This window comes from Pan troglodytes, chromosome 22, assembly GCF_028858775.2.
Source record: "Pan troglodytes isolate AG18354 chromosome 22, NHGRI_mPanTro3-v2.0_pri, whole genome shotgun sequence".
In the NCBI taxonomy this organism is placed as follows: domain Eukaryota; kingdom Metazoa; phylum Chordata; class Mammalia; order Primates; family Hominidae; genus Pan; species Pan troglodytes.
In genome coordinates, this window is record NC_072420.2 from 26,651,909 (window position 1) to 26,676,837 (window position 24,929).

Sequence of the window (24,929 nt, forward strand, 5' to 3'; positions counted from 1 at the left end):
GTTGGCAGGAAGTGTCTTGGTTTTCTTGATGGAAGAGATAAAGAAAAAAAGAAAAAAAACAAACGTTGTGAAAAATTCCAAGGATCAATTTGCTATTCAGATTGGAAAATAGTTATTTACAAGAAGCACTGTGGCATCTACAAGATCTTGCTACCTCACCCAACTACTCCCTCCCTAATCCAAAAAAATGAGAGAAACCCATTGCAGTCTGTGGTTGGGGTTGATTAAACATCCCTTGGGGCCCTAATGCCCTCGAAATGATTTGAAATCACTGGGTTGTGTATGAAAAGGGCAGGGTGAGCTCCTGGCTCATCTGACTTTAATCTCAAATGGCTCCACACTGGTAGTTGAGAACAGACAATTACTTCATTAACTTTTGGAAAGTCTGAGGCATTTGTGTTGCTTTCTGGACTGTGCTCTGCTACAGGGAGAGAAAAGACGAGATCTAACGAGGCCATTCATGCCTGCCAAGTTTTCCTTACTTTCCAATCCAGGAAACATACATTGGTAGTGGGTAAGATCCAATATTTTATAATGCTAAGACAGAGAGACTCACCCACTGAACAAGCCCAGAGTGAATATTCCCCAAGTCTTGGCTGGCGTATAAGCCCAGAATCTTCACCCTTACTCTCAAACCTTTTGCCACCTCTATCCAAGAATTATTTTTAATAATGTCATGTTCTCTTCTTTCCCTTAAATAAATTCACTCATATATGAAAATTAAAAAGATTTATGTGTAGGGAATCATACACATTTGTCAGATTTATCTGTAACTTTAGGAATTTTTTTTTTTTTTTTTTGAGACGGAGTTTTTGCTCTTGTTGCCCAGGCTGGAGTGCAATGGCGCGATCTCGGCTCACTGCAACCTCCGCCTCCCGGGTTCAAGCGATTCTCCTGCCTCAGCCTCCCAAGTAGCTGGGATTACAGGCATGAGCCACCATGCCTGGCTAATTTATTTTATTTTATTTATTTATTTAATTATTTATTTTTAGTAGAGACAGTTTCTCCATGTTGGTCAGGCTGGTCTCAAACTCCCGACCTCAAGTGATCCGCCTGCCTTGGGCTCCCAAAGTGCTGGGATTACAGGCTTGAGCCACCGTGCCGGGCCAACTTTAGGAAATTTTAGAGAAGATTTAGAGGATGGTTTAGAGAAAAATATTATGCAGGAGACATTGAATTGTTAGGAAAAGCCACTGTAGAACTGGGGGCTGTTATTGCCAAAAATATTAGTTTGGTACAAAAGTAATGGCGTTTTTTGCCATTACTTTGAATGGTAAAAACCGCCATTACTTTTGCACCAACCTAACAGTTAAACCAGCAAAAGCGACACACATTTTACAAAAGAGTCATGTAATTCTGTATCTGAAACTGCCAGCAGCAGGGTGCTTTTTCATCCATTACTGCCATCTGAATATTTTCATCTTTTTGCCTCTGGGCATTAAAATGCAACTAATCCACCACCCACAAAATCCATTAATGAGCATAAACAGTAAAAAAAATGAGTGGTCAGACTACACAGTGATAGCACTGAAATTACTTGAGTAAAATGCAGATGTAATGAGGATGTCGGTTTCAGAGCAGTTTGCATCATAATAGACTGAACTGTCTTGGACTTCAATTCTGGGTTCTTTTCTAGATGACTATTGTCCTTTTTTTAAAAAAAAACATCTGTGTCCTGTTACTTTTTCTTTTTTTTTTTTTTGCTTTCCCCCAAAGTTTTTTGATGTTAGAATTTAGAATTTTGTCTACTGTTTAAAAAGGAAAAAGAAAAATTTTCCACTAGCTCTCCTTTGAGAGAATGAGAGAATTCTAATTGCTTCTCCACTATAAAAGCACAAACTTCTATGAAAATGGTCATCAGAGAGCAGAGGTGACAGGATGTATACTGCTGAACTTTTTTGCTTCCACCCTTCTAGATAACTGCTGAGAAAGGCCCCCTTTAGTTTTGATATCCAAAAGGCAAAACAAAGAAGGTAAGCACCTTTCAGCAGGGCAAGGACAACTAATGTGTTCTTCTGCCCACTGCAGCTGAGACCCGTGGTGCACCTGCATTCTTTTAACTGAGACAACAAAATTCTCCCTTTAATCCCCTTTTGGAAGGAGGAGGGAGAGAGTACTACCATGATGTATGTATTTTCCTTTCCTTACCTCTTTGTTCCTGAGTTTTTGCTTTTCAGACAATAAAATCATTAGAATTAGAAGAATTATTATTAGTATTCCTAGTAATTTAGCAACTGTCAGTTCCAAACAAGCCTCCTTGGCTCCGACAATCCCGTGCTCTGCTATACAACACAGTGAAAATTGGGAGCATAAACTCATTCTGTTGCCTCAACAAAATTATATTATGGGGTGAAGTCTATTGGGGATGGGGCAGGGTATGTCATAGCATGAAGAGAATGCAGAAAAATGTTCTTAGTCCCCTATCTGTGTGGCCTATTGAAAGGGAAGAGATTATAAACCCTACTGTGGAGTCAATAGAAGCAGAATCTGTAGGCCAGGGACTGCACGCAAGTTGACCTCTGTTGGGGAAAGCTCTGGGGGTACAGTGCTGAGAACCTCTCTTGGGAGTCAGATGTTTTTTGAATTATCTTTCTGTTTCAAGAAGAATCTGCCTTCCATTCATTCATTCAGGGCTCTTTTGAGCAGCCCATGTTTAAAATGAGCCAGGAGGGACCAGACATGTGATTATAAAAATACATTGAAATTGCCAAGGTGGAGTCTACAGCAGTGGTCCCCAACCATTTTGGCACACGAGGGACCGGTTTTGTGGAAGACCATTTTTCCACAGACCGGGAGTGGAGAGGGGAGGATGGTTTCGGGAAGATTCGAGCACATTACATTTATTGGACACATTATTTCTATTATTATTATATTGTCATATATAATGAAATAATTATACAACTCACCAAAATGTAGAATCGGTGGGAGCCCTGAGCTTGTTTTCCTGCAACTAGATGGTCCCATCTGGGGGTGATGGGAGACAGTGAGAGATCAGAAGGCATTAGAGTCTTATAAAGAGAGAACGAATTAGATCCCTCCCATACGCAGTTCACAATAGGGTTCGTGCTCCTATGAAAATCTAATGCTGCGGCTGATCTGACAGGAGGCCATGCTCAGGTGGTAATGTGAGTGATGGGGAGCTACTGTAACTACAGATGAAGCTTCACCTGCTGGCCTGCTGCTCGCTTCCCTCTGTGTGGCCCTGGTTCCAGAGATTCCTGGTCTACAGGAACTCGTCTCTCTTAGGTCTTTTTTCTTGAAGAGGGATTTGCTTTCCCAAACTTTTTTTTTTTTTGAGACAGAGTCTCCTTGCCCAGGCTGGAGTGCAGAGGTGCAACCTTGGCTCACTGCAACCTTGACTTGCCAGGTTCAAGTGATCCTCCCACCTCAGCCTCCTGAGTATGCTGGGACTACAGGTGGGCACCACCATGCTGGGCTAATTTTTTGTATTTTTAGTAGAGACAGGGTTTCACCATGTTGCCCAGGCTGGTCTTGAACTCCTGGGTTCAAGTGATCTGCCCACCTCAGCCTCCCAAAGTACTGAGGTTACAGGCGTGAGCCACCGTGCCCGACCTTTCTGGAATTCTTTTTTTTTTTTTTTTTTTGAGATGGAGTCTCACTCAGTTGCCCACGCTGGAGTGTAGTGGTGCGTTCTGGCTCGCTGCAAGCTCCGCCTCCCGGGTTCACACCATTCTCCTGCCTCAGCCTCCCAAGTAGCTGGTGCTGCCATCATGCCTGGTTAATTTTTGTTTTTTTTTTTGGTATTTTTAGTAGAGACGGGGTTTCACCATGTTAGCCAGGATGGTCTCGATCTCCTGACCTCGTGATCCACCCGCCTCAGTCTCCCAAAGTGCTGGGATTACAGGCGTGAACCACCGCGCCTGGCCCTTTCTGGAATTCTTGAATCTTTAATAGGATTCTAGGCTATATGTGCCTGTGGTTGAATTCTCCTGAGTTGTTCCTATTTCTCTGAGTTTGCCATTTTTCTCCCTCTATTAAGTATCTGTATTCCAGGGTTTTGTGCAATTCACCAAAGCTTTTATAATAATTTCTAAACAATTTTGATCAAAGACCTAAGAAGACAAGTAAAATTCTTCAGTAATAGGTATAATTTTCATCAAATGATTGCTTTCCTTTTTTTATTGTTTGGGCTCTATTGCTAAACGTGAAAGGGGAGCTGTCTCATGGATAAAACCCTCTGGTTCTGAAGGATGAATGGGAACAGTGGAGGCAATTTATCAGAAGCCTGTTTTTCTCTGCCAGGTCCTCCAGCCCATTTCCCCCAGGCCCATGGAGAGGAAACTCTCATAGGAACCTGACATAAACGTAGACATTTCACTTTGGTCCATCCAATCTACCATTAAGAATATTGAAATCTATTCCATTTATGAATGGATCTTGAGAAAGAAAAAATATATTGCTATGTTGGTTATTTTGTAAACGCCCAATGGGTTCACTGTGCTTGCCTAAACAGAGCCAATTTATCAAGACGGGAATTACAATGGAGAAAGAATAGTTCACGCAGTGCCAGCTGTGTGGGAGACAAGAGTTTTATTGTTACTCACATCAGTCTCCCTGAGCATTCAGGGATTGGTGTTTCGAAGGATAATTTGGTGTGTAGGGACTCGGAAGTGGGGAGTGCTGATTGGTTGGGTTAAAGATGAAATCATAGGAGGTCAAAGTGAGTTCTTGCTGTCTTCTGTTCCTGGGTGGGATTGCAGAATTGGTCGAGCCAGATTACCGGTCTGGGTGGTGTCAGCTGGTGCGTCGAGTGCAGGGTCTGCAAAATATCTCAAGCACTGATGTTAGGTTTTACAGTAGTGATGTTAGTCCCAGGAGCAATTTGGGGAGGTTCAGACTCTTGGAGCTGGAGGTCGCATGGCCCCTAAACTGTAGTTTCTAATCTTGCAGTTAATATGTTAGTCTTGGGAAAGGGTTATTATTATCAATTTTGTTTCAGAGTTAAACTATAAACTAAATTTATTCTCAAGGTTAGTTCAGCCTATGCCGAGGAATGAACAAGAACAGCTTGAAGGTTAGAAGCAAGGTGGAGTCAGTTAGGTTTGATCTGTTTCACTGTCATAATTTCCTCAGTTATAATTTTTGCAAAAGCAGTTTCACTTTCTAGTGTCTAATATTTTAGTAAGTCCTTCTCCTTCCTCCCATTTTTCTACCTTTTTGATCCTTTCTCTGTGCTACTTGACAAAGTGTGCCAATTTCAATTCACTCATTTATTCAACAATTACTCTTTGAGCATCATCATGCACAAGGCACTAGACTAAACACTAAGGATTCATCCGTGAAGACAGACAAAAAAAAAATCTTGTCTTTGCGAAGTTTACATTCTTGTGAGAGGAAGGCAATAAGCAAATAAAAGAGTAAAACATATGAGTCAGATGGTGTCCAGGAGAAAAGTGATGAAGAGAAGGATATATGAAATGCTTCTTCATATGCTGTTAGGGCAGGGGAGAGAGTTAAGTTTTGGCAACAATGGTCAGGAAAAGCATCATCAAAATGATGACATTTGATCAAAGACCTAAGAAGACAAGGGAATAAGGTGAACAGATAACCAGTGCTTTGCGACTTTTGGGTAGGGCTCAGTGGTGAATGCTCCTGTCTGCTCCACACAGCATCCACAGAGGTGTGGTGGCAGGTGCCTGTAGTCCCAGCTACTCGGGAGGCTGAGGCACGAAAATGGCGTGAACCCGGGAGGCGGAGCTTGCCGTGAGCCGAGATCGCGCCACTGCACTCCAGCCTGGGCGACACAGCGAGACTCCTTCTCAAAAAAAAAAAAAAGATGGTCCTAATTTCAACACCTTGTATGTTAAGTCTCTGGATAAGCATTACCACCTTTAACAGTGGTTTATAAGTAAAAATTGTATTTTGCCACAGATCTGCAATTTGGGTAGGGCTCAGTGAGGAATGCTCCTGTCTCCACACAGCACTCACAGAGGCAGCTGAGCTGAAGGATGGGGGTATGTTTCCAAGATGGCGCCCTCATGTGGCTGGTGAGTTGGTGTTGGCTGTCAGCTTGGGAGTTTGGCTGGGGGCCTCAGTTCCTCTCCATGTGCAGTGTGCACCTCTATGTGCAGGAATGGAGGAATGGAGTTATCATTTATTGAGAAGTGAAAGGCTAAAGGAGGAGCAAGACATCTGGAGTCAGATGTTGGACACATTAAGCGTGAGATGTCTGCTAAATATTCAGCAGACAACTGGGAATCTGGAGTTCAGAATGGAAATTATAAAAAGAAATTGCCCTACCAAGGGAATTAACATCCTTGTCTTTCATTACTAGTTAATTATGCTGAGCTGACCAAGACAGGAAATGGCCATTACCCATACTTATCCTTAATAGAATGTGTATATTTATCCAAATGTGGTAGTTTTAAAACAAGTTCTTTGACATTCTTCCCATCAAGAGATGGAATCTATGTCCCCTTTCCTTGACCTAGGCAGGCATTTGTGGTTGCCTTGGAACCAACTGGGTATGACAGAAGTAATGTTACAGAACTTTTGAGGGTGAGGCATAAAAGGCAATACAGTTTCTGCCTCTCTCTTTGGGATGTTCATCCTTGAAACCCAGCCACCATGCTCTGAGAAAGCCAGGGCCACATGGAGGTGCACATTGCTTGTGGAGAGGAACTGAGGACCCCAGCCGAGCTCCCAAGCTGACAGCCAACACCAACTCACCAGCCACATGAGGGCGCCATCTTGGAAACACATTTCTCATCCTTCAGTTCAGCTGCCTCTGTGAGTGCTGTGTGGAGACAGGAGCGTTCCTCACTGAGCCCTACTCAAATTGCAGATCTGTGGCAAAATACAATTTTTACTGTATAAACTGCGGTTACAGGTGGTAATGCTTATCCAGAGACCTAACATACAAGGTGTTGAAATTAGGACCATCTTTTTTTTTTTTTTTTTTGAGAGGGAGTCTTGCTCTGTCGTCTAGGCTGGAGTACAGTGGCGCGATCTCGGCTCACTGCAAGCTCCGCCTCCCGGGTTCACGCCATTTTCCTGTCCCAGCCTCCCGAGTAGCTGGGACTACAGGCGCCCACCACCACGCCAGGCTATTTTTAAAATTATTTTTAGTAGAGACGGGGTTTCACCGTGTTAGCCAGGGATGGTCTCGATCTCCTGACCTCGTGATCTGCCCGCCTCGGCCTCCCAAAGTGCTGAGATTGCAGGCGTGAGCCACCGCGCCCGGCCAGGGTCATCTTTAAAAAAAAATTTTTTTTAGCCATTGTATTGCTAGTGCCTGGCATTGTCTGAGTATATGCAGTAGGCACGCAATAGCTGTTTTAAATGAATGAACCAAGATGAAACATCTGTGACCATCTTACAAATGGAAGGAGGGAAGGTTGAAAACACTGAGAAAGGCTCCTAGTTTGGAGGAATAGAGGTCAGCTCAGGAAGAACGCAGTTCAGGGTAATTTTTTTTTTTTTTTTTTTTTTTTTTTTAAAGACAGAGTCTTGCTCTGTTGCCCAGGCTGGAGTGCAGTGGCATGATCTCGGTTCACTGCAACCTCCGCCTCCTGGATTCAAGCGATTCTCATACCTCAGGCTCCAGAGTAGCTGGACTTACAGGCACATGCCACCAAGCCCGAGTATTTTTTGTGTTTTTAGTAGACACGGGGTTTCCCCATGTTGGCCAGGCTGATCTTGAACTAACCTCAAGTGATCCACTCGCCTTGGCCTCCTAAAGTGCTGGGGTTACAGGCATGAGCCACCGCACCCGGCCAGGGTAGTTAAAAATTGTATGCTCTGAATGTGTAAAACAGGTTGTCCAAGAAATCTTATGGACAATAAAAGTCATTTACTTTGGAAATTATTCTAAAACCTTTTGAAATAGAGCAATGTTAGAAATGAGATGCTGCCCCTGCTAGTTGCCTCAGAGCTGGTTAGTTAGCAGAGGATAGATTTTCTAGGTTTAATAGCCATAAAGGATCTTCATATTCTGATTTGATCTGCAAATGTATTCAACAAAGTGACTGTATGATGAAAGCAAGAAAATTATATAAATAATTTGTACTCCAATTTTTCCTATATGCCCAAAGTCATACCAGTGTAGAGCCTTAACATGTTTGTATGTAGGGGACAGGGAACAGAAGCGTATTAATAGATACAGGGCCATTCAAGGATCCTCTACAAGACAGTCATTCCTGATTGACTAGCCTAAATCAGAAAATGGTGTGTATGGTTAGGCCAAAATTAGTCTCTTCTTTTTTTTTTTTTTTTTGAGACAGGGTCTGGCTCTGTCACCTAGGCTGGAGTGCAGTGGCACAATTTCGTCTCACTGCAGCCTCGACCTCCCGGGTTCAAGTGATTCTCCTGCCTCAGCCTACTGAGTAGCTGGGAATCACAGGTGCGTACCACCACGTCCGGCTAAATTTTTGTATTTTTAGTAGAGACAGGGTTTCACCATTTTGCCCAGGTTGGTCTCGAACTCTTGACCTCGAGAGATTCACCCGCCTCGGCCTCTCAAAGTGGTGGGATTACAGGTGTGAGCCACTGTACCTTGCCTACATCCTGTATTTTCTAAAACATGCATTGCATTTATAATCATAGTGCATATTTTAAAGCAAAGACAGGAATCTGGGTCTCTTAACTCAGGAAAAGGTTTAGGTTTAAGTTATTGCTTTGCATATATGAATTATAATAAATACTTTTCATGTGGCTGATGTTAGACAGTATATAGAAGAGAAGCAAGAGCAGAAACTCAGGGTCCACCAGCATCCAAAGCAGTGATTTTTATGATCCTTCACAACTTAATCATGGGTGTGTGTGTGTGCTTGTTGAAAATGCAGAGTCCTGGGTCTCCAGAGATGATCTCAGTAGGCCCAGAATGGGATCTGGAAAACTGCAGTGTTTGGCCAGGCTCATAGGTGATTCTGATGTAGGTGAATTCTTTGACAAACAGAGATGTGAAGAACAGTGCTTCTCTTACCTACAGGACTCAGGTAGGAGAAAAATGAGACAGTCATGGCTGGGAATCCAAGGGACTTTTGGGAAAATATATGTAAAACGTACTAAAAGCACATTGTGATGATATAACAAGATGTTCTCCACCACGGCTGTGTATTAGAATCATCTGGGGCGCTTTAAAAATATACCAGTGTGCAGATTTCCTCATAATGGTGGTAAATGTCCCTCTTTCAGCATGACTAAGAGATAAGAGAAGCTGCAATTTTCCAATTATCTGTGCATAGAAGAAAAAATCCAACAGAGTGCCCACTGCGGGCCTGCAGCAAGCAGCCACCACAAACCTGTGGGTGCAGAAATCAGGGGAGAGGAGTCTCAAGAGATTGGGGAAAAGGGTGGAGGGAAGCAGAGAACTTAGAGAAAAAACAGACAAAGCCACTCCCAAAAGATAAAGTGAAACAATATTTACAAAGAGAATGAACAAGGCTGGGCATGGTGGCTCACGCCTGTAATCCCAGCACTTTGGGAGGCCGAGGTGGGTGGATCATCTGAGGTCAGGAGTTCGAGACCTCCTGGCCAACATGGTGAAACCTCGTCTCTACTAAAACTAGAAACATTAGCCGGGTATGGTGGCGTGCGTCTGTAATCCCAGCTACTCAGGAGGCTGAGACAGGAGAATCGCTTGAACCCAGGAGGTAGAGGTTTCAGTGAGCCAAGATTGCACCATTGCACTCCAGCCTGGGCAACAAGAGTGAAACTCCGTCTCAGAAAAAAAAAAAAAAAAAAAAAAAAAAAAAAAAAAAACGAACAGTGATGGGCACTTGGCAGTTCAGAGCCCAGGCTCCGGAGTGGGGCCTGACAGTGTGCAGACCAGACATGGAGAATCCATGCTTGTTGGGGAGAATCAGACACAGGGAGAGGAGTGGTGCTTCTGGGAGACAGGCAGAGCAGAAGAGGAGACAGAACAAAATTAAGGATCCTGCAGAAAATAGGAGACACAACAACTCTTCTATCTTTCCTATCAACATCAGCCACAAAAGCAACTGCACAGAACATTGTTGAACTGAGAGAAGAATCTGCTCCTAACTAGTTCTCCTGCCCACAGAATGAACAGGAAGAGGAAGGAGTGGACCAACTTCTATAGAGAACAACTGCCAAAGTCAGAAGTTGCAAATCAAAGTTTCTCTGCTGGTGATGTCTCCTCGATATAACCATGAACTTGATGAAAATTCTAAGACAACACTCAATATTTATGAAATATTCTCCAACCTGCATCTGGGAACATGGAAAATATTAATATGTTGAATCGGAAATATAAAAACTAGGTAGAGAAATCAACAAAAAATAGGAGAAAATGAAGTCAGAGCTGATTAAATTCAGGAAAAAAAAATAGAAGAAAATCACAAAACTTTATCAGTAATAAAGAACAGATTACAAGGTGCCCCGAAGAGAATGGGTTCAAATAAAAACTTAATAAAGGGTATTGAATAAAAGAAGGATAGCCAATAGAATGAAAAGGAGATAAAGAAAATAAAAAGGATCAGAGAAGATGGTTGAAATGGAAGCCAGACAAAAGAGGTTGCATATTTGTATTATTGGTGTTCCTGAAGAAAAGAAAAATAATATAACAGAATATTTAAAACTCTAATCCAAGAAAAAGTTCCAGAAATAAAAGAACTGAGTCAACTCTACACTGAAAGGGCCCAGTGTGGTATATAGGAAAACTGACCACAAATAATTCTGAGATAGCTTGGAAAATTACTAGACTTATAAAAAAAAATCCTCAAGGCTTCCAGGCCCAAAAAATATTTACAAAGAGAATTAAAGATTGGCCTCAGATTTCTCAAAAACAACATGCAAACCAAGAAAACACTGGAACACCATTTTCAAGAAACCTAAGGAAAAACAAGCTGCTCTTCAAGTTTCAAGGTCACAGAAAATCAGTTTCAAACTCACCAGAATTCCAGGAATACAGTACACGTGCTCTTGCTGAGCAATTTACTGGAGGGTGAGTTTCACCCAACCAGAAGATTTCTGGGAACAAAAGGACCAACAGAGATCATTTCACATATTTGACTGTAGAGCTGAGAATAATCTAAGAGTTCGTTCATGGGTTAATGAAAAACATGGATATGTAAACATTATATACTGATAAAGTAGAACAAATACAACTAAAAAGGTGGGAGAAGGGAGAGAAAAGGGGAAAAGTAGAGTAACACCATTGACTGACATATAGGTAATAGGTGGGAATCAGTATCATCTAGAAAAGACAGATAGTAACAGGTTAAGAAAGAAAAAAGGGGCTGGGCACAGTGGCTCATGCCTGTAATCCCAGCACTTTGGGAGGCCACGGCAGGTGGATCATGAGGTCGGGAGATCGAGACCATCCTGGCTACATGGTGAAACCCCGTCTCTACTAAAAATACAAAAAAATTAGCCGGGCGTGGTGGTAGGTGCCTGTAGTCCCAGTTACTTGGGAGGCTGAGGCAGGAGAATGGTGTGAACCTGGGAGGCAGAGCTTACAGTGAGCCGAGATTGCGCCACTGCACTCCAGCCTGGGCGACAGAGCCAGACTCCGTCTCAAAAAAAAAAAGAAAAAAAAAAGGGAGTAAGAGCACTACAGAAGATTAGTATAAAAGCAACCCATTAGAATAAAGATACAAGACCCAGCGCGGTGGCTCACACCTGTAATTCCAGCACTTTGGGAGGCTGAGGCAGGCGGATCACCTGAGGTCAGGAGTTTGAGACCAGCCTGGCCAACATGGTGAAACCCCGTCTCTACTAAAAAAATTAGCTGGGTGTGGTGGCATGTGCCTGTAGTCCCAGCTACTCGGGAGAATCGCTTGAATCCGGGAGGTGGAGGTTGTAGTGAGCCGATATCACACCAGTGCACTGCAGCCTGGGCGACAGAGTGAGACCCCATCTCAAAATAAATAAATAAATAAATAAATAAAAGACACAAAATTCATAAGCCAAAAGAAAACGCAAGAGGATAGACACAGTAAATATAATACATTCAGCAATTACAATGTAAAATATGACAGAATTGACACCAAACATGGTAGTTATATCAATAAAACTAGATCGGCTTAATTTGCCTATTAAAAAAGATTATTTTCGGATTGGCTCGTATAGCAAAAACTCAACTGTGTGCTGCACACAAGATACACACCGAAAATGCAGCAATTGAAATAGCTAAAAATAAAGGAATGAATGAAAATTTACCAGACAAATGGAAAACAGTAAGACAGCAGGCATCGCAATCCCGATACAGAAGTAGAGACTTCAAGCCCCAAACAGAACACGAAAGAAATTTAGAGCTATAAAATGGCCCTTGGGCATAGGAAAGAATAGCCCAATTATTCATAAGATAAATACAACTTAAAATTGTACTGAGATTGTACTCTTCTTGACCCATCAGCTTAGCCACAGCAAAGTCTCCCCAAATCTCATTAATCTTTTTGGTGCAGCAACTACTACTGTAATTCTATTTGGCAGCACTTCAGTTTTGTATAAATTACCTATTGATTAATCCCCAGACCATTGGGAGAATCCTATCAATACACCTCAATTTAAGAATCAAGATTATAAGGCATTGTCTTTTCATAATTATAAATGTATGTATGTATACATTTGGCTAGACATTTTTTTCATTAGCTTTGAAATTGTCAGAGGCGTCTGAACCAGAGCAACTCCATTTCAAATAGGGGCTGGGTAAAATAAGGCTGGGACCTACTGGGCTGCATTCCCAGAGGGTTAAGCCATTCTAAGTCACAGGATGAGATTGTAGGTCTGCATAAGATACAGGTCATAAAGACCTTGCTCATAAAACGAGTTGCAGTAAAGAAGCCGGTCAAAACCCACCAAAACCAAGATAGCAATGAGAGTGACCTCTGGTTGTCCTCACTGCTACACTCCCACTAGAGCCATGACGGTTTACAAATGCCATGGCAACATCAGGAAGTTACCCTATATGGTCTAAAAAGGGGAGGCATGAATAATTCAGCCCGTTTAGTAAATAATTAAGAAATAACAATAAAATGGGCAACCAGCAGCCCTTAGGTTCACTGTGCCTATGGAGCAACCACTCTTTATTTTCCTACTTTCTTAAAACTTCATTTCCCTTTCCTCTATGGACCCGCCTTGAATTCTTTCTTGCAAGAGATGCAAGAACCCTGTCTTGGGGTCTGGATTGGGACCCCTTTCTGGTAACAAAATGATCAAAGTTAAAGCTGTAGTTACTGTAATTGAGTTGGCCTTGGAGTGCCATCCCATATAGTGCCATGTTTGAGAGCTGGTTTTCATTTTATTGGTGGCATTAGAAATGTACTATTATATTAGGGTTAATTCGCCCTGCTACCCCAACTAGCCAGCTACCTCCCCTTGGGCCAGGCAAAATGGAACAGTAGCTTGTACATATGAATTGTTAACATGTACATATCTTCATACAGCAGTCATGTCTAACTGTCCCTAACAGGGCAAGGGAGATGACCATTTTTTTCTCATGAAAACAAGATAACACTCAGGTGAGTTTTGAGTTTGTTCACAATGCAGAACGTGACGAGATAAGTTTAATTTTCTAGCTTAGTGTTTTTAGCTTAAAATGTTGCAATCTAAAGCTAAAATGTTCACCTGAGGCCAAGGACAACACAGCAAAAACAACAGGGCCAATGTGTCCTCAGACCTTTGGAATCGCAGTCAGATATCACTATGAACTGAGTGGTTGTGTTTCCCCCAAATCCCTATGTTGAAACCCTAATCCCCAATAATGGGATGTGGAGGTGGGACCTTTGGGAGGCAGTTAGGATTAGATTAGGTCATGAGGGCAGAGCCTCACGATGGGACTAGTGTTCAAGGGAAATGAAGAGACCATCGTATTCTTCACCATGTGAGGATGTGACCAAGTATCCTCATTTTTCTAAGAAAAAGAGAATGAGTTACTATTTTTTTCTCTTCTTTTCTCCATTTTCCAGTTTCCCATGTCCTACTTAGCCCTTTAGAAATGCAATTATAATTGTTTACCTCTCCTTGGGCAAGGCTGTCTAATATGTGTTTCAAAGCTCCAGTGAAACTCTCCCTCACCAGGAGACTGCTCAGGAGACAACAGTCAATTTACAACCCAAATTATGCCTGCTACAAAACTCTCCCCCACCTGGAGACTTTCGGACACCTTTGTAATCGAATTCTGTCCACAAAGACGTCAACTCAACCGCCTGGTAGATAAGGCACCACAACGAGTACAGGGACCTCCACCTGCTCACTGCCTTCCCTGCATGTCATTCGTGCCAGGCCCTCCATTTATTTATTTATTTATTTATTTATTTATTTATTTATTTATTTATTTATTGAGACGGAGTCTCGCTCTGTCTCCCAGGCTGGAGTGCAGTGGCGCGATCTCAGCTCACTGCAACCTCTGCCTCCCAGGTTCACACCATTCTCCTGCCTCAGCCTCCTGAGTAGCTGGGACTACAAGCGCCCGCCACCATGCCCGGCCTTTTTTTTTTTGTATTTTCAGTAGAGATGGGGTTTCACCATATTGGCCAGGATATTCTTGATCTCCTGACCTCGTGATCCACCCGCCTCAGCCTCCCAAAGTGCTGGGATTACAGGCATGAGCCACCGCGCCCAGCCAATGGGCACTTTTAAAAGGAGGGCCTGGCCGGGCGCAGTGGCTCACGCCTGTAATCTCAGCACTTTGGGAGGCCAAGGCAGGCAGATCACGAGGTCAGGAGATTAAGACTCCTGGCTAAGACGGTGAAACCCCGTCTCTACTAAAAATACAAAAAATTAGCCGGGCGTGGTGGCGGGCACCTGGAGTCCCAGCTATTCAGGAGGCTGAGGCAGGAGAATGGCGTGAACCCGGGAGGCGGAGCTTGCACTGAGCCGAGATTGTGCCACTGCACTCCAGCCTGGGTGACAGAGCGAGACTCCGTCTCAAAAAACATAAATAAAATAAATAAATATCCTACACTGCTCAGGACAACTCCCTTCAACAAGGAATTATTCCCTGCAAAATGTTAGTAGCGTTCAGGATGAGAAACCCTGCTTTACAGATAATCAGCTGTCTTAATTTTTATTTCCCTGGAACTTTTCCCTTTGTGTCTCATTTGGGACAAACTCGAGGGCCAAAATATGGCAGCAAAATGTTTTAGATCAAGTAAAGACTGTAAATTAGGTCTATGAAATATTTTCCCAGCACTGGGAGACACATGTTGGCCCCAACTTCCTACTCAGACTTGCAATTAAGACACAACAGGTGTGGGTACCCAACATGCGAAGATTTCTCACTGGTCTGTACGTCAGTAAATGGTCGAGATTGTTACTATGGAATCATTCACACCAGCACAATGGTGCTCCTCCAAGAATGTATTTATTTACATGAAAACACCATTTTATACAAATTGAAGACACATCTTAAAGAAGGGTTTGTCCAGGCGTGCCTTCCTCATCCCCTTGTATTGCCACTTCCATTTTCATCTTCTTTTGTATCATAAATGAAACTTCAGACTGGTTAAAGAAAATTGAATCTGCCTCTTCTCCCCACCCAAAATTACTTTGACTATTTAATGTCTGTAGTCATCCTTCAAAGAAAAGTCTTGCCCGGGGTTATTTTATTTAATTTATTTATGTAATACAGTGTAGAAAGCGATCATGTCATAAGCAATGATTCTGTACAATCATCCTGCAGAAAATTGTTTTGGAGAATTCTTGGTAATTGAAGACCAGCAGAGCACCCCTCCCCACCCGCCCCGTAAAAGTGCTTACAATGAACAGGGATTCTTTTCTTTATCAAAGACCCAAAGATACGTGGACAAAAAAAGAAAAGCTTGAAGTCTCAATGCCTAATGTGTGCACATAAAACAGGCACGAAGAAACAAACGTGTATCCTCTTAATTCCTATATCACAAATATAGCAGAAGCAGCAATCTGTACAGTAAAATGCAGTCATGGAAAAAAAATCTCTCTAAAGCATCTGAAATACTTAAAAATGTTTAACTTTAAAATGCATAGTGATCAGGAAAGGAATACTTAGGCAAGAGAAGCAGCTGAACTCCCACGTTCACATGAAGCATCCCCCATCGATTCTTAAAGCATATGTAAAGTAGGACTTAATTGGGTCACAAACCACAAGAATAATATACAACTGGCTAAGGGGCTATGTGATAAATAATCAGGAGAGAATCTATTCATGCACTAGTTTGATACAGCTAAATTCTTTACAGTACACAAAACCCATTAATAATGTAGTGTAGAGACCAAAATGTAAAGAGAGATAGAATACATTACTGATTTGTGGATTAATTCAAGTTCAGGCATCTACTTGTGTTACAGCACAGCTGTCAAAAGGCGATAATGAGTAAATCATAAAACGGGGGTTTGTTTCTTCCCACATTATTCTATAAATGGACACCGATGGGTAGTGAAGCAATGGTTTTGCTGTCCAACTTCAGAGGCTGCTGTGGCGGGGGTCTAGTTCTGCATCTGCTCGAAGAACTTGTAGGTTGGATTTTCGTAGCCGTTCTGCTGCATCTTGGACAGGTGGCGCTCCTCTGGGGTGACAGCGGCGTCAACCTGAAAAACGAGGAGAGCTGAGTAAAAAATAAAAATCAATCCTTTAAGGGTGAACATGGAGAAGCAGTAAAAACATAAGGAGTACAGTACTCTTCTTTTGCCAAGATTGCAGAACACCCATAATTTTCTCCCCCACTTTGACATCTTGGAGCAGAACGCCTTTGCCCACCAGTTACACAGATGCTGTGCTCCATCTAGCCACCAGGTGGCGGTGGAAACCTTGACGCGCTTGCAAAGTGTCCAGTGGTGGTTTCTGGTTCCCCAACTCCACAGTAAGCGGATAAACCCAGTGCAATGGTATTTTTTCCTCCCCTGTTGGCTCAATAAAGGACGAACAGAGTCAATGGAAGCCTGTTTTACTTGGAAGTGTTTTGGTAAGATAGATAAAACCACAAGAGTATCATGGAGGGAGATTCAGCAAAGTATACTGTATCTTGGGTGACACTCAAATCTGTGTAGAAAAATACTCGATTTCCTGGACTGCTGAATTTAGTCTAGCCCGTTTCTATCAAATTTTATGTTTGTTAAAATGTTAAGGAGAGGTTTGACAATCAATTAAAACAATAACATATACCAAAGGGGGCTATTATTTGGCACAAGAAAAAAGGAAGAGCAAGGACGACGCCATTCTAGATTACGTAATTTTTTAAAAACTGAGAATTAAGATACTATAGAAGTATGTTCAGCTCAAAGTTTAAAATCAGACCCTCTCTGTTAATATGTTGCTTTACCTCTAAGGTCAGGCCAGTAACTGAAGACGTTTTTCTCCCCCTGTCACTGTTAGAGCTGTGTGGCATTTACTGTCTGCAGGTTGGGCAGGGTACTTACCCCTACAACGTGGGCAGTGGCTGTTCTTGTTTTACTATATTTGTTATACCTCTCCCCGTTCGCAGAAGAGAGGAGGTCCTTAACTCTGCTGAATGAGTATGTTAAAATCCCTCTTTTGTAAAACCATGGTAAGATGAAGAGAATAAATAGAAAGTCATCAGAATGAAGAGGCATGTTTTCCAGAGAAAAGTTTGGATGTACCATACAGAAGATATTTCTTCAAAGGGATATTTCCTAGAATGGGCTGCTCATTCATCTCTGGGAGAATACTGCAGGCCCGTTCCCCCTTGCTGAGTATTGCCAAGTGACATTCCTCCCTTATGCAGCTTTTCCCCCTACACACCCCATCTGGCATGGATCTAAGCCTACACAGCAATGCCCCTGAAGCCAAGGAAGAAAAAGTACCAGCGAGGACGTGGTGTCAGCGGTAAGACAGGTCTCGAGATGGAGCTAGATATGTCATGACTAGACCACACTGGCTGGTGATAATTCAGACTAAAAGACCTGTCAATATGGCTGGGTGCAGTGGCTCACGCCTGTAATCCCAGCACTTTGGGAGCCTGAGGTGGGTGCGTCACTTGAGGTCAGGAGTTTGAGACCAGCCTGGCCAATATGGTGAAACCTTGTCTCTACTAAAAATACAAAAATTAGCCAGGCGTGGTGGTGCACGCCTGTAATCCCAGCTGCTCCACAGGCGGAGGCAGGAGAATGGCTTGAACTTGGGGGGTGGAGTTTGCGGTGAGCCAAGATTGTGCCACTGCACTCCAGCCTGGGAGACAGAGTGAGACTCTATCTCCAAGAAAAAAAAGGCCGGGTGCGGTGGCTCAAAATCCCAGCACTTTTGGGAGGCCAAGGTGGGTGGATCACGAGGTCAGGAGTTCGAGACACGCCTGGCCAACATAGTGAAACTCCATCTTTAACAAAAATACAAAAAAATTTAGCCAGGCACAGTAGCACGTGCCTGTAGTCCCAGCTACGCTGGAGGCTGAGGCAGGAGAACTGCTTGAACCCAGGAGGCTGAGGCTGCAGTGAGCCAAGATCGTGCCACTGCACTCCGGCCTGGGCAACAGAGGGAGACTCTGTCTCAAAAAAAGTAAATAAATAAAAATAAATCTGTTAGTATAATCAGGTCCCCCGTGGTCCCTTCGTACAGCCCCACTTCATGAAGTGATTGACTCTTTTCAGTCTGGGAGTGAGGTGGAATGACTACCAGTGGCTAATCCCAAGGCAGCTGGAATAGGTAGATATACAGCTCCCTCATCCCTTGGGACAGAATGTTCCATCCATTATGTGCCCATTTTTTTTGAGTTGGAGTCTTGCTCTTGTTGCCCAGGCAATCTCGGCTCACTGCAACCTCTGCCTCCCAGGTTCAAGTGATTCTCCTGCCTCAGCCTCCTAAGTAGCTGGGATTACAGGCACCCGCCACTACGCCTGGCTAATTTTTGTATTTTTAGTAGAGATGGGGTTTCACCATGTTGGCCATGCTGGTCTCAAACTGACCTCAGGTGACCCGCCTACCTCGGCCTCCTAAAGTAGCACTAGGATTACAGGCATGAGCCGCCATGGCCATGTGCCCTGATTGTTACATTTCCATTTATGGAAGAGACTGTGTGCCACTGTGAATCCCTCCCATCTACCACCCTGTGGCTCAGAGCTGCCTGAGTTCCCCTGCATCCAAACCCTCAGCTCACTCCAATGACAGACCTAGGCATCTCCCCTTAGCACACTCCCACCACCAAGCTCTAACCAAGGCCAGTACTCAGAGGACTCTGCTCAAATGGATGCTCAGCTTCACTGTCCTGGGAGCAAATCACAGATGTTTTCCTTATCCTCTCCTCTTTCCTTTGCTGTGCACTGTTGTCAACAAATGAGGTCACCTGGCTTTAAATGGTAACTGTGTAATTAGCCTCCAACTTGTAAGTTAAAAACCATGGTTAAAGATTAGCACCAATAATGAGAGATTTCATTCACTCTATAAATCTGTGTGCCAGGAGACAGCCTATCTGCAGCAGTATGCCATTTGAACTTGGGCATCATTTTTGCTCCCCATCACCTCGTAACTGAGATCTCAAAGAATGCCCAGGTTAAAAAAAATTATCTTGCTTAGGAGATCAAGCACAAAGCTGCTATGTTTCTGATTGTAGAAAAAAGCCACAATGCTGCTTGATTGTTGGAATATTATACTTTTATCTCTTCCAGGAGGCACATCTACCATCACACTGGCTGTCAACAATCATTTGCATGCATCAAGGGCAGGGGAACACCTGGCAATTTGATAGGTTTATCTCCTCTTCAAACTCCAAAGCCTAACGCTTAAGTGTGCCCTGCTAGAGATGCGAGGCTCCAAGGCTGGTGCACAATCCAGACCTCTAACTCTCCTGTCTTTTCTTGGCTTCTGTTTTGCTACTTGATAATCCTATTATCTTTTGCCACGGAGAGGACAGTTACATTTTGCCATTCCTGCCATGGGGCAGCTTGGCCCTCAGACCTCAGAGGGCTCAGGAGCTACAGAAGAAGGGATTATCTTGACAAAAGGGCATCCAAGGAGTATGGATTGGATCTTTAATCTCCAGCCCCTTGAAAGCTAGATGTGAAAATCTGAGTACTCATGTCTATGGATAAAGCTACCGCTAAAGGAAGAGCACCAAGTAAGGGTAGCCTTCCTCTCCAGCAGGCTCACCAATCTCTTCCTCATGGCTAAGCTACAGCAGTGGCATGGGCCACCATGTGAAGGCCAGCCCTACCACGACCCTGTGCAGACAGGGCCTCTGCACAGACACAATATTATTTCCCTTAAAGCAGAGCCAGGGAGGGTTTGAGCCCATGGTGCTTGTTCTGGAAGGAATGATAAGACAATGAAGTCAGAATTTCCATTTTCCAACCAGGCAGGAACAGCTGTCACTTGCTGGGATGAAGACACACATACATACAACCACTGAATATTCATTCTCTTCCCAGACTGCCTGGATTACACAGCAGCAGGAACTGATCTGAGGTCTTCATGTGACTCTCGGTACGCTGCACCTTCCTGAGACCTGGACCCCTGCACTGCATGGTGGCACGGCTTCAACTGGCTGCTGCCTATGACACACGCTGAAAAGAGCTGAGCCCAAATAGCCTGACCCGCCTTGTTCTAAAATAGCTTTGAGGAGAACGTTTGACAGTCTTTGGCTAACCTCCATACCCCCTGACCCTTTTCTCCCTGAACTTGATTCATTGGAACCATTTAGTCCTTCACTGTATCCAGAGTAATTTAGAGCTCAGCTATCCGCCTGCAGGGACAAGATTCTATTTGGGTGTCCTTAGTTTCTAGGTCTCCTCCTATTGCCCCTAGAGTATTTACATGCGGGTGTGTGAGCTTGGAGGAGAGGCAGGAAACACCACGTTTACATTTTATTATGTACAGTAACCAGCAGGATGTGGATTAATAGATGTCCTTTTATCCAAGGGACTGAGGCCAAACGACAGAATCCTGTCATTGAGATGGACCAGACGAGTAAAGGAGGGTAAGGGAACTAAGGCGAACAATACAACAGTAGTGTGACACATCAAAGGAGCCACAAGTATGCGGGAAAAAAAAAGCAAAGAAAATAGCCAGGAAGTTTTCAAGCTAGTGACTTATCCCTCCTAGTAACCTCCCAGTAACTGCCTGCTACCTAGTTGTGTAGATGCTTGTTTTCCTAATTTTGATGGATCTCTCTATAGTTACATATAACTAGAAGGCAGTTGACTATGTTTATGGCCAACATCAAGCAATTCTTCAGGCAGGTTCAGGAACTCCTTTGCTATCCCTTCATAATTTTTTTTTTTTTTTTTTAAGACAGTCTTGCTCTGTCACCCAGGCTGGAGTGCAGTGGCGTGATCTTGGCTCACTGCAGCCTCCATCTCCCGGGTTCAAGCGATTCTCCTGCCTCAGCCTCCTGAGTAGCTGCGACTACAGGCGCATGCCACCACGCTTGGCTAATTTTTTGTATTTTTATTAGAGACAGGGTCTCACCATGTTGGCCAGGCTGGTCTCGAACTCCTAGCCTCAAGTGATCCACCTGCCTTGGCCTCCCCAAATGCTAGGATTACAGGTGTGAGCCACCACGCCTGGCCTGTGATCATTTTTAATGCTTTCCTTCGATCTTCCAATTTCTCTTTCTGCTGCTCACTGTAAGCCACTCCTAGGTTCTGCACCCACCCTCACTTTTCCTTATCGTGGCTTTCCATTCAACCTGACCACTCTCTCCAACTACTCTACAATGCCAGCGTCAGTGCGTCTGTATCCTGGTGGGTCAGCTTCTGGCCGGGAAGAAAGGACCTCTAAGGACATCTTTTTATAAAGTCACCAGAGTGACAGCACATTACTTAGAAAAAGTCATATGCCATACCTCCATAAAAGCCAAATAAAAGGAAGTTTCTTCTTATTTAGGTCATTAATGAGATAACCAGGAGGTGGGGGCGGGGAGACTTCTGGTGTTCAAGTGATCAGATCTGTGAGAGGAAAACTTTTTCACATCCTATAATAAAGAGAAGCTGTGCCCCCAACTTCTCCTTATTAAGGGTGACATGTCTGGGGAGAGTAGCAGAAAGAGCTACAATACGTATTTTTAAATATCCAGTGTCTATGTATGTGAATGTAGAAAAGTACCGCTTGCTACTAAACAGATCCTGGGATCAGTGGGCTTTGCAGGAACGTCCTAAAACAGGAGCAAGGTGGTTAATTCAGCTAGTGCTGAGATTTCCAGCCACCAGAGGGGTATTCTGACATGGAGGGCACATCTGGGGAGTGGTAATAATAAAGGGCTATTGCTTCACTGCTTGAAGCACCAATAAGGCACAGTTACCTCCTTGGGAAAGCGTGGCCAACGGCTCACAGAGTGACTCTCTGGCCTTATGGCTAAGTAAATCCAGTAAGTCAATATTTCCTGCTTATTTAAAAACAACAACAACAAGTAGGAAGTGCTCATTTCCAAATGCTAACAACTCTACCAATAAAAATACAATTATGGGCCACATAATGACATTTTAGTCCACGACAGACCAAACATATGATGGTGGTCCCATAATATCGTATTGTTTACTGTACCTTTTCTATGTTTAGATACACAAATACCTGACAGTGTGTTACAACTGTCTGTAGTACTCAGTGCAGCAATATGCTGCACAGGTGTGGAGCCTAGGAGCAGTAGTTGTAGGTGTGTAGCCCAGCTGTATAGCAGGCTATACCATCTAGATTTATGTACATGTACTTTATGATGTTTGCACAGCAATGAAACCGCCCCATGCCACATTTCTCAGAACGTTCTCTCCAGTGTGAAGGAAGTGGTATGTGACTGTTCTAGGCTTGTTTCATTTATACATTTGTTCTCAGGGTTTTTTTTCCTAGGGTTCCTATCTCTGTGATCTTCTGCGGGCATTTTTCACTCTAAAAAAATTTCCTGGAAACCAATGCTTTCATCATGACTTCTTCAGGCACTGATGGTATGTAAGTACAATGGTATTCTGTCCTGAGTGACTGAGGTGAGTCCAACTGGAAATGTTGATGTACTCATTTTTGTTCTTACTGAAGTAGGGTTACTGATTAATGAAGGTTAGCCAGAGCCGGAAATAAAGGTATTTCCATGTACTTGAGTGTGAGAGGGCCTGTTAAGGTAGGAAGAGGATGTTGCAGAAGCATCACTTCTGTTGGGTGCAGACGCTGGAATGCTAAGAAAAATGGTGCTCTGAAAGCCCACCGTGCTCTCTCACCTGGGAACATGCCTAGGCTGGGTTGCAACTCCCTGTGTTCAGGTTCTACCATCCCAGCTAAACTACACCTTTTTTGAGGACAGAAAAGCGGAATGTGGTCTGTTTCAACATTGCTGTACAGACACACTATGGGGCTGCACAGAGGGCTGCTTTCGGGAAGGACAGTCACAAAGGTCTTGAGAGGAAATAAACACAACACGAACGAGGTGGAGCCCCTAATCTAGAAAGGTTTCCAGTTGCTCTCAAGTAGACAGCAAAATGAGTATCTAGAGAAGAGCTGAACAGCCATCCTTCCCGATTTTGCTCCTGCAAGGATACCTCCTGGCTTAAAAATTAATTTCAGAATCTGGGTCAAAGTGTCAACTTCTCCTCTGACATTTTAAGTCCAATGAGACACTGCTTGGTAACTGACTAAAAAAAGAGCGTTTTAATTCAGGCAGCTGGAAGAGCACTTAAAAGGCAACCGGTTATCTGGGAGGCGAGAGATACCATTTTCCACTCCCTAAGGCTTGTGCGGAGAACTAAAAGGAAGGAGTGTTAAAATGATGTGTCAGTGATTCTCAAATCTGACCGCACATCTCATTCATTTGGGGAAATTTTCAACACTCAGATTCGCAGCCTCCTATTTGGGAATTCTTTTTCCTTAGGTCTGAGGTAGGACCTGGTCTCACGCACAGCCAGGGGAAGGAGCTCCAGGTGGAGTCCTTGCTTTTATGCTCAGCATCACTGGGGTCTGTTACGGGCTAAAACGTCTCCCCCTAAAATTCATATGTTGAAGTCCTAAGCTGCCAGTACCTCCACCTGTGACTGTATTTGCAGATAGGGTCAAAGAGGTCATTAAAGTTAAACAAGGTCATCAGGGTTGATCCTAATCCACTATGACTGGTGTCCTTGCAGGAAGAGGTTAGGACACAGCAGAAAAACAGAGTGAAGGTCATGTGAAGATACAGGGAGAAGACAGGCGTCTGCAAACCAAGGAGAGAGGCCTGGGGAGGAACCAACCTGGCTGATACCTTGGTCTTACACTCCAGAAATGTGAGAAGGTAAATTTCTGTTGCTTAATCCACCCATCTGTGTTACTTTGTTATGGAAGCCCGAGGAAGCCAAGTCTTTGGCCTCTGGCATCAAAGACAGGCAACTTCAACAGACAGACTGGCAGCAAAGAGAATTATATTAAATAAACTAAAAAGTGCTCTTGAAGGCCAGGCATGGTGGCTCATGCCTGTAATCCCAGCACCTTGGGAGGTTGAGGAGGGCGGATCACTTGAGGCCAGGAATTCAAGACCAGCCTGGCCAACATGGCAAAACCCTGTCTCTACTAAAAATACAAAAATTAGGCATGGTGGTATGCCCCTGTAATCCCAGTTACTCAGGAGGCTGAGTGAGGTAGGAGAATCGCTTGAACCTGGGAGGTGGAGGTTGCAGTGAGCAGAGATCATGCCACTGCACTCCAGCCTGGGTGAAAGAGCAAGACTCCATCTCAAAAAACAAAGAAACAACAACAACAAAAGAAAACAACAACAAAACTATGAAACCAAAACAACAACAGCAGCAAAAAAGGGGTCTTAAATTACTCAAGTATGAAGACATCTTTATTTGCTCAAACATGGAACTAAAATTTTTTTAAAAATTAATTTGAGCAGAAATGAAATAAGCTGATACTAATGAAAACCTATCTTACACTGTTTTGAGGGACATAAGCTTAGATACTATCACAAAAGGTGCAGTGGCCAAACATGACAGTGGGGTCATTGCTTTTATGTGCTCACGCTCTGATCTATGAGTCAGTCCGTTCCTTTCCACCCTGCTGCCTGCTGTTCTCTTGGTTTCCTTTCTCACACTGCTCATCCACGTCAGTATGAATGCGGAAATGAGGC

General features: G+C 43.6%; 1 protein-coding gene across 6 annotated transcripts in view; it reads right to left on the bottom strand.

Moving 5' to 3' along the window:
* Window positions 1-15,270: 15,270 nt before the first annotated feature.
* APP (amyloid beta precursor protein) overlaps window positions 15,271-24,929 on the bottom strand; it is a 284,812-nt gene continuing 275,153 nt past the window's right edge. For 5 of the 6 annotated variants that reach the window (XM_009451769.5, XM_009452766.5, XM_009453143.5 and 2 more), the window contains one exon: window positions 15,271-16,491. In XM_009451769.5, the coding sequence (XP_009450044.1) occupies window positions 16,390-16,491 (102 nt within the window). In that variant the 3' untranslated portion in view covers window positions 15,271-16,389. The remainder of the gene's footprint in view (window positions 16,492-24,929) is intronic. The other variant, NM_001013018.1, reaches the window with a different exon arrangement.